At 31.8% G+C, this 9,940-nt stretch overlaps 1 protein-coding gene across 2 annotated transcripts; it reads right to left on the reverse strand.

Annotated features, from left to right (window-relative positions):
* Positions 1 to 2,822: 2,822 nt before the first annotated feature.
* On the reverse strand, positions 2,823 to 5,761 carry LOC147397531 (transcription factor bHLH35-like). 2 transcript variants are annotated; one of them, XM_086449267.1, is made up of 5 exons: positions 5,609 to 5,761; positions 5,275 to 5,437; positions 4,929 to 5,159; positions 4,647 to 4,817; positions 2,823 to 3,154 (listed from the first exon to the last, which is right to left on the reverse strand). In XM_086449267.1, the coding sequence occupies exons 1-5, from the start codon at positions 5,668 to 5,670 to the stop codon at positions 3,065 to 3,067; spliced, it is 717 nt and encodes a 238-aa protein (XP_086305393.1). In that variant the 5' UTR covers positions 5,671 to 5,761; the 3' UTR covers positions 2,823 to 3,064. The 2 variants fall into 2 exon arrangements, with proteins under 2 accessions (XP_086305393.1, XP_086305391.1); XM_086449265.1 differs by having other exon boundaries at positions 5,275 to 5,440; positions 5,609 to 5,758.
* Between the last annotated feature and the right edge of the window lie 4,179 nt (positions 5,762 to 9,940).

A 9,940-nucleotide genomic window follows, 5' to 3' on the forward strand; every position in this document is an offset into this window, starting at 1 on the left:
CCCGAGACCATTGAACGATTTTTTTTTTTTTTGCCCCACTGTACACAGAACGGCCAAATTAATGTGGGCCCTCGCTAGAGGATGTCCCATTATTTGGAATATGATGCATTTGATGTCTCCAATCTGGAAGACTTGGACAACAATCTATGACTCCATGTGAACCATGCATGAATGAATCTCAGACTACAATATTTAATTGAAAGATTTTTTAAGAGTCGTGATAATCTAACTATTCTCCTGACATGATAAATTTGGGAATCGTAGATGTGTACGTCTCAAGATATAGAATTATACTTTCTCATTAAAAAAAGTGTATCCCAAGACTTATAAAATTACGATTTCCAAACTTGTCGCATCAGTAGAGTCGATTGAGTGTGCCACATGGGGGTAATTAGATTATTCTGACTTTTTCTTTTATAAAACTTAGGAGATTATATTTTAATCATGATTTTTAGTTAATATTTGATGCGAGTAAATTGTAGCAGTTAAAAGAGTATAAATATCTTAAAAGGAATTTTAATTTAATAATAACTTCTAAGAAATAAGTGTTATTAGTTTTAGGTTTACCTGTGAAGATACGATTACGTTTACCACTTGACCAAAAGTCAATATCTTTTTTTGTTGATGACCTAATGGTAAAATTTTGATTCTATTTAAAGGATTGAAATCACTTGACTCATGATCCTCACCTAGTAAACACAAAATCCAATACCCAAGATCTATATGTATCTTCATAATGCTTATTTCGAAGAAATCTGAATCATTGGATTTTGTTGTTAAATGACTTGGATCACATGTGTTTTTTTCCATGAATCATTCTTCGTGAGTTATCCAATCCTGACTCTCTTATATGAAGATTAATAATTTTTTGATTCCCGCACGTGGCATACTCAAAATACTCTCTTAACGTGGCATGTGCTAGAAACATAGATCTTTACTCTTCAGGGTACACAATTACATATATTTATAGGGATGTGCAGATGTGTATCCCAATGCATAAAATCAATGGTTCTAGCACATACCACGTCAAGAGAGTATTTTGAGTATGTCACTTGGGGGAGTTAGATTATCACGACTTTTATTTAAAATATCTTTCAAAAATTTTAATTGTTGAGTCAAAATGATAAAGGAGATAAATACTTTTTAATAGGGATGGAAATCTGACCCTTATCATGAAAATTTAAAAAATAAAATATTTGATCATATGATGGTGATGTTAATGGTAATGGTAATGATAATAATGATGATGGTGATAACGAGAGCATTGAGGTCATTGCTCATTGATTTATAAAAGGAAACCAAAGTTAAGAGGTAGATCATTATTTTTAAAAATTAAGGTAGTATCTCAAATGTAAAAGGGCCACTCATTATTTTTAAAAAGATTAAAGAGACAAGTGTCACTTAAAAGGGTGGGTTCTTCCAAAATTTGAAACATGTTTGCTTCAAAATGTTACATGTTACAACAAACAACATTAGCGTTTTTTTTCTATTGAATTTTATAAAATGTGGTAAAAACTCATTTTATTCTTCTTCTTTTTTATATTTAATATACAAAAATTATTCCAAATAATTCAATAATCCAGATAAATAATATTTTCTTTGAAAAATAAAAAAATAAAAATCACAAATTTTTCATGAATTAAACAGGAGAATGATAATTACAAGAGTCCAAACTTGAGTTTAGACAATTTAAGCACAGTAAGGTATAATCCACCTTCTTTATGACCCAACCAAGCCGAACCTGAACCAACCCATTGACAAGTCGAATTGTGATCAAGTTAATAATATATAATATTTGAATATATAAAAGGGTTCTTATTTATCACAAGAGGTTGTCCTACTGGCAAGCTAAGCCTTGATAAGCTCCTCAGGAAGGGTAGGTTAAGTGTTCGAAACCCCACAAAGCTATAAATTCCTTGGGACCACCTTCTAGGGTCTTATTGTCCCTCCACTCAACCAGTTGCACGTAGGACTTTTCGAGAGAATGGTGTGTGTGATCGTAAGATTAGTTTCCCTCGAAGGGTGAGAATACCGACAATAACCAAAAAATAAAAATAAAATAAAGGGTCATTGCGATTTTTTTTACTATTTTCTAGGCCAACATCTCTCTTTCTCTCTCTCTCAACAAAGAAGAAATGGAACATTTTATTTTCTTCGTAATTGTGATCATAACAATGGAGTGTAAAGGAGATTGTTTAAGTAGTGCAATCGATTTTAAAATGATCTTTCAGATTAATATAACAATTACCTATGCATTTAGACTTTTTTAAAACAATTATATATATTTAAGGGTCAAGATCCCTTGACTCAAGAAAAAAACACATGGTCCTAACCTTTTAAATGCAAAATCCAATGGTTGAGACTTATTCTTAGTATAAGTATCTCCGAGATTTGTGTTATGAGGATACTCATAAGTCTCAACCAATGGATTTTGTGTTTAAAGGGTTGAGATCATGTGTTTTTTTTACACGAGTCAACGGATCCCAACCCTATATATAAATCTCATATTGTTCTAATCATCTTATTTAAGGTTTTGCAAAATTCATCTTTCTATCTAGATCCATTAAGTGATTGAAGTCTATCATTTCTCATCATTGACAACAGGTATTGTTGTAATTTCATCAAATTGCACCTCAACATCAATGGACCATGTCGAATCAATAATAAATAAAAAACCTATAAAATTCATCAAAACTTTTAATGCTCTATTGCATTTTAATTCTCATTAATTCCATTATTCACCCACGTAAATCACATATATTCCACTAATTTCTTTAACAACAAGTATGAGATTCTTTTAACATTCAAGACACGAATCACAATTCATTCAACATCTTTTGACATAAAGATTTAATCAAGAACATAGACACAAGAATTGATACAGATCCCTAGTGAAAGTGCATAAAATTAACATGATAAAGATTATTTTTGTCATACAAAGTTATATATATGTATATATTGCCTTTTAAGCACAGACCATTTTCCCTTCTAATCAAAAGTGCTCATCATACGCACTAACAAACCACAATGAAAAACAAAAATTATTGATTAAGAGTCTCCATGATTAGAAGCTCATAGGACTTTGTGCCTCATTCAAAGCTGCTATGGCCATTTCAATCTTCATTCTTATTTCTTCTTTCTCTTCTTCATCAGCCTGGACAAATCAAACCCACTTCATTATTTAAACACATTAATTTAAATTAAATAAATATTTATTAGTAAATAACTGCCCCATATTTGTTTCAAAGCTAATAATCTATAGAATTCAATTATTTTACCTCAATTATTACATTAGGTCATTATAATTCTATTCTAGAAGTCTAGTACTATTAAATAATTTTTATAATATATTTATAAACTTTGTTTTCATCATGGTTTGGATTAACGGAGAAAGTTATTGATAAATTTTTCATTATTTTAAGTACAATTATATTATTTAAACAACTCAAGCATCGTCTTCTTATATTTATAATCCTCGGTTCGATCTTGTGACATGCATTCCAACTATCATAATCTTATAGGAAAAATGACTGGTAATATATTTATTTTCCGGTTTTCGCTTGTGGGGAACGTCAACATGGTCCATATAGACGAGTCACGAATTGGACCATGGCTTTAAAACAAGTCAAATCAACTTGATGACTCATGAGTTGAATCATGCAAGTTAATGTAAAATGTATATGTATAAAGTAAATTTAAATATTTAAAAATATAAAGACTAATGATAAATTGACTTGCTAAAATATATAGTCTTTACGTGGATGATACGACAAGGGCACAGAATCATCGATCTTTTTCCTCGTGTGTCCTGAAGAAAAATATGAGTCGTGATAATCTTACTACCCCACTTGGCATACTCAATCGACTATTTGATGTGACAAGTTCGAAAATCATAGATTTGCACTCACAATGCCCTCTAGATACATTTTTTATGGAGAAGTACAGTCATATATCTTGAGGAGTGCAGATCTACGATTCCTTAACTTGTAACATCAGGGTAGTTGATTGAGTTTGCAACGTGTGATAGTCAGATTATCACGATTCCGAGAAGATCTATACCCTTGCCACGTTATCATATAAATATTAGAATGATTCTCCATCAAGCTTTTTGTGTGAAAAGAAACATAAAGTCACCGTTTCCGATGTCATTATTATCATTAAAAAAAAAAAAAGGGGTCCATGTCTCATTAATAATAATAAGACAACTTGGCTGGGTAACGGAGATAGTTCGTCCGTTTGGATCACCCTTCGTTGGTACTTTGAAACATCGAATATACTACGCGAGCCACTTTAATAAAGTGGTCTCGTGGTCTCAAACCAGTGGACCCCATAATGGACTATAGTTAGAAATGTGATGACGTATTCATTCAACTAAACGAGTCACTGTGTTGCTGGTTGTTGAGTCGACTCAACTTATTATTCCCAACATCCTTTCTTGAAGTATATCAGGACACGTGGTGAACATGCAGGACTATATTGGCCCAAAATAAAAACCAGTGTGAAGTAATCAAATGGGGAAACTTACACTGGATCATTCACTCCTCCCCAAAGAAAATCCCAGGAGACGGGCGTTTTAGTAATTTGGTGCTATATATATATATATACTATAAAGTATGAATAAAGTTGGGGGGTAAAAGTGTAATTACCTCAACAAAGAGAGTGTTGGAGAGTCTGCCGGAGAAAGCAGCGATGTTTGCTGTTATAATTTTGAACTTCAAAGACTCAAAAACCTCACAAAGTTTCACCATCGTATCGGTTTTCTTATCACATGTGAGGCTTATAACCAAAGTCCTCTCTCCCACATAAGATATCTTAAGCTGCAAAATTATTTTCAATTTCAATTATTAAACACTATCCCAAAGTCCCAAATTAATTAACCATATTTTATTATCTACACTTTTTTTTTTTTTTTTTTTAAATAATCTTACTTCAAGGATTTCAATCGAAGATGATCTCGATCCACCCGAATCATAGCCGACCAGATCGACTCTCTTTTTCTTTGATCTTGAATATATCGTGTTATCTTGATCGATAACCGAATTAGAGTTCTTTAATTTTCCTGATTCAAGTTCCAATATGTCTGCTTGAATCATTTTCTCTTGCTCATGTAGTTCTTGAATGTATTCGATTGCGTCTTTGATTATCGAAGCTTTGTCCATCTAATCATCTCCAAATCAATTAAAATTAGAACCTATATAATTATGAAATTAACCAAAAAAAAGAAGAACGAAAGAAAAAAAAGTTGATCATCACTTCCTTATAAATTACAATTACCTTACTAATCTTAGGCACCACGGCTCGAAGTGCAAAAAGTCTATCATTAAGTTTCTTCCTCCTATTTCTTTCTGATATGATGTTCTTCGCCCCAACCGAAGACGTTCCTCCGTCTGGTGAACTCGAATCGTAGTATCCGGAGAACGCATCATCCCACGCCCAACTACTTAATTTCGATCGAAACAAATTATATCATTAATCAGATATTTCTATATGAAAAATATATAAATCAAACATAAAATCAGAAAGAAATAGGAGGAAGAAACTTTGGAATATAAAATAAAATCAGGGAATCAAATAGAAAATTAGACTATAAAATGATTAATGTGTGTACCTGTCAAGGTCGTCATTCTGAAGGAGCATGAATAGCTTGTAATCTTCATCCATACTGTCCATATTTTTTGTTTTGGAATTAGAACCAATTTTGATGATTTCTAGGTATGATTGGTCTGTGATATGTGAGAATTTATAAGGAGACAGAAGAGGAAAGGTACAGTTGGATCCAATGGAATCATGCCACTTGGCGCCCATAAATGCTTATAGGGAAGACTAAACAGTATGACTTTTTTTTTGTTTTTTATTTATTTATTTTAGACTAACTACCGTCCAAGTTTTAGTGATACCCGTGTTTTTTAAAATGATGGCATCTTCCCCCTTGACCTCAGTCTTCTGTGATAAAGTAATTGAAGATTATCCAAATGCCCTCATCTTCAATCATTTGCCAAAACCCTGGCTAGTTATCTTCAACTATGGTAATTATTGAATTTTGAATAAAAAATCTAGGGTTTTCTTTAATAAAAAAAAGACAAGATAATAAATTAAAAATACTTCACCATGGAAATTGAAGAGCTCGAATAGTGGGCAAAGTTGGTAAGCAACTTGTGGGGGCAATTAGCCCCGCAAAACCTTTTTGAATGGTTTTAAATATCCTTTAATTTGAGATATTCCTAGAGCCACTTATTAAGCATTATGGGTATCTCAAATATTGGAGTCCGATGTTGAAATGGCCAGGTAGCTTAAAAATGTTTGAGGAACCCTCTCTTCATCACATGACACATGAATTTTTTTATATTTCTTCAAAGCCCCTATTTTTTCATTAATGTTTGGGATACCTTCTTGGAGTCGAGGGTTCTATAAAATTTTTAAAGTGGGATGGCCACTTCAAAGTTTTTTCCCAAATATTCATTAAAATGTGAATCTTGAACTTTCCAAGATGTGGCGAGAAGTAGAAAAATATTTTCTAAGGAAATTTTTTTTTTTCCTTCAGAATCCCTAGGAGTATACTTGCATCTAAACCCTTTATTTGATCAGTCTAATTAGCCTTACTAAGTTAGTAGGGATTCCTTGATGCTTCAGGATTGTAGTCTTGTAGAAGACAAAATTTGTGATTTTTTTTTTTTTTTTATTGATACAAAATTTATGAACTTTGAAAAAAATATATATATTTTTTGTCGTTGTATTTTAATTTTAAATATAAGAGTTAAGTGGAATTTGGTATCCGTCCATTTTAAAAACATTGCATTCAGCCCTAAAGAAGAAGTTTTTTTGATACTCTTTTTTTAATATAAGTTTTTCCATAAAATCTAGAGGCCTATGATGATGGATTGTAGCATATTAATCCGTTTGTACAACTTGATCCTTAATAAGACTTAAAATCTTAAGAGATTGTGACAACTAGAAGGGGATCTTAATGTATGAAGTTTATTACCCCCCCTCCCCAACTTGATCCTTAAAAAAAAAAAAGAAAACACCTTATTTTATGTAAGTTTGTTACCCAACAAACCTTTGAATAGAGATATCCATGTCATAAAATTCAAATTGATGTCTTTAGTTTGTTAGTTAGCATACCCTGGAGTGAATCTTAACCGCATCAAATTTGTGACATTCAAAAACATGATTTGATGCCCATAGGGTTATAAAGGATAAAATTCTAAGAATTTTGAATTAAAAAAAATAAAAAAAATAAAAAATAAAAAATAAAAATAATTTTCACCATTGAATTTTAGTTTGGTAGTTGTCTATTTTTAGCATATTCGATCAAGTTCCCAAAGGATTTGTTTTTTTCTTTTTTTTCTTTCTTATAAATCACAGTTTTCCATGAAATCTAGAACGTTGAGTTGAATTGCCAATTTGATAATCCATTTGGGCCCAACAACCTTGGTAAGTTATGTTTAATAACAAACTTGATAAGTAAGGGGGTTTTTGTAATAAAATTGTAAGGGAGTTTATGTCGAGTAAATCTGTCTAAAATCTTACATGATTAATATGTTAATAAGGAAAGTGTTTTTTTTAAAGTCATTGTTTCGATTATGTATTTATAGGAGTTGGATTGCAATTTCACTCCATTAATAAACAAACCTAATGCATGATTGTAGATGTTGTGTATTACAACACTTTTGTCATTGTGGGCTAAGTCCAAGAAAAAGCCAGCCAATAAACCCCATCAACACCGTCGGTTTTGTGGGACCCACTAAACATTAGGCTATGATGGAGACTGATGGGATAATCTTAACCGTCCATTGAATATTTCGTATACAAGATGATGTAGAGTTTTTTAGGTGTGGCATTTAACACTGTACGGATTTGTAACGAATTAAACATGCGTTATAACTGACGATCGTCAACGACAAACGGGTAAAAGACGTCTAGATTTGGACTTTTGACTTTTTGGTAGAATGGATCCAATAATCACGCTGTGATTCTTGTGACGTAAGCTGTATGTCTCACGTTGCTTATGTCATCATATTCGCCCTATCTTGTTGGGATGTAAATGGATACCTATTTAACTAAAATCGAATTGATCATTTTTTATTGGAATCAATTAGAATTGGGTCTAAAATGAAATCGAATCGATAGAAATTAGAGTCATTAGATTCTATCCAATGAATACCCAGAGTTAATTTATATTTCATACAATAAATAATTTAAGATATTTTTTATTTAAAAAATAAATGCATGTTATATAAAATTCTTTAATTTTTCATATAAATTATTAATTAAAATTTAAAATGTTACTATTTTAAAAAATTATTACTTTTAACAAAGATTACTTGTTATTTTTGAAAAAAAAAATTTAATTTGTTTATTAAGTATTACAAATTATAATTAAGTTAACAATTTTGTTGATAATATATTAATTTTTTAAAAAAAATTTTCTATAACGATTTTAAATATTTTTTTTGTCATTTGATTTTTGAGAATTTGAATCAATGGGTACCCGTGATTTTTGGCGGTTCTGATTTCAATTTCGGTTCCATTTATTTTGGAACCAAACCTGTGATTTATTTCGACTCACCTTACGCAACAAGTTTGAGAACAGTAGATTTGTGAGCCTTGGGATACAAAACTACACTTCCCCATTTTAAAAAATGTGTATCCCGAGGCGCACAAATCTACAGTTCCAAGCTTGTCACATCAGGAGAGTCAATTGAGTGTGTGCCACATGGGGTAGTCAAATTATTAAGACTCAAATTCAAAATGCCACCTGTCTTATAACAAAAAGGGTTCCTTCAAAATTTGCAACGAGCTATTCACTTCAAGGTTAGACTCTATGGAGAATTTTTTTTGAAGCTAGCTGTCCGCTTCAAAGTTTTTTTCCATACCTTCCCTACTAAGATCCAAAAGTATCTAGAAATTTAGCGTAGCTGGCACTTGATTAGATTTCTTTCAAGTGTGAATTTGTTGACCTTGATTACCCCCGCTGTATGCAAAATTGTTTTTGTAACTTAACTTGACAGGATAACTCATTGACGTGACAGATGCAAGAAACATATACTTTTTCTCTTATGGGAATGTGCAGTTGTGTCTCAAGAAAAAATCAAAGTTTCTTACAAAGTACATGTTAGTTGAATTATTGAGTTACCCTATCAGGTTGAACAACAAAATCATTGTACTTATTTTTATATCACTAGGTAATTTTTGGGATAAATCCTGGAGACTTTAGGAGTGATTCGAATACAAGACCTCTACTTTAGAGAGATGATTCCTGACCATCTCACCAATCATTGTGCTGTTAAATCTGCACCAATGTTGATTATAGGAATAAAGGTTCTATAAGCATAAATTATCAAATAGGGTAAATTACCAAATAAGGTGAATTACTCAAATTGTCAAAATATTCGTCTAAAACAACAACAACAAAAAAATTATTACTTGTAAAAAATGGTCAATTTTACCCGCATTGGCCTTTTAAAGTTTTTTCGTAGATGGGGACGAATCTTTTCCTTGAAAGGTGAGGGTGTCTCTTACTCTCTTTACACGTTTTAAAGCAAAATGACGAAACGAGTGGAACCCATTAACGCGTCAGCACCCACGTTAGCGGGGCTTATCTCTCGCCACTGACTTGACCCATTAAAGTCATGTAAGCGATCATGGTTTCACGTGTCCTTTTGTTGAGTGGCTGAAACTTTTATGCTTCCCACTTGGATCACATTGGTCTCACTAAGTGGATATTTTGGTTCATCACTTGCTGGACCCACACTTCCAGGAAAACCGTCCGATTGATGATTTTTAATTTTAAAATTTTTATTGGATTTACAGAGATTGTTGGATTGATATTTGTTCTGCAATAGGACCACCAAGGAGTATTTAAAATGGTAAAACATTCAATAATTCCATTGACCCCAATGAAGAAGTCAATGGGTCATAAAGTTATTTTAAACCCATG

This window comes from Akebia trifoliata, chromosome 8 (genome assembly GCF_017979445.1).
Source record: "Akebia trifoliata isolate Shusen 1 chromosome 8, ASM1797944v1, whole genome shotgun sequence".
Taxonomy (NCBI): Eukaryota; Viridiplantae; Streptophyta; class Magnoliopsida; order Ranunculales; family Lardizabalaceae; genus Akebia; species Akebia trifoliata.

Excerpts from the sequence above, each read along its gene's own strand:
- LOC147397531 (XM_086449265.1), bottom strand. The coding sequence starts at position 5,670 with ATGGACAGTATGGATGAAGATTACAAGCTATTCATGCTCCTTCAGAAT. Across the intron at positions 5,441-5,608 it reads CAGAATGACGACCTTGACAG|TAGTTGGGCGTGGGATGATG; the intron begins GTACACACATTA and ends ATCGAAATTAAG. Across the intron at positions 4,818-4,928 it reads CTTCGATTGAAATCCTTGAA|CTTAAGATATCTTATGTGGG; the intron begins GTAAGATTATTT and ends ATAATTTTGCAG.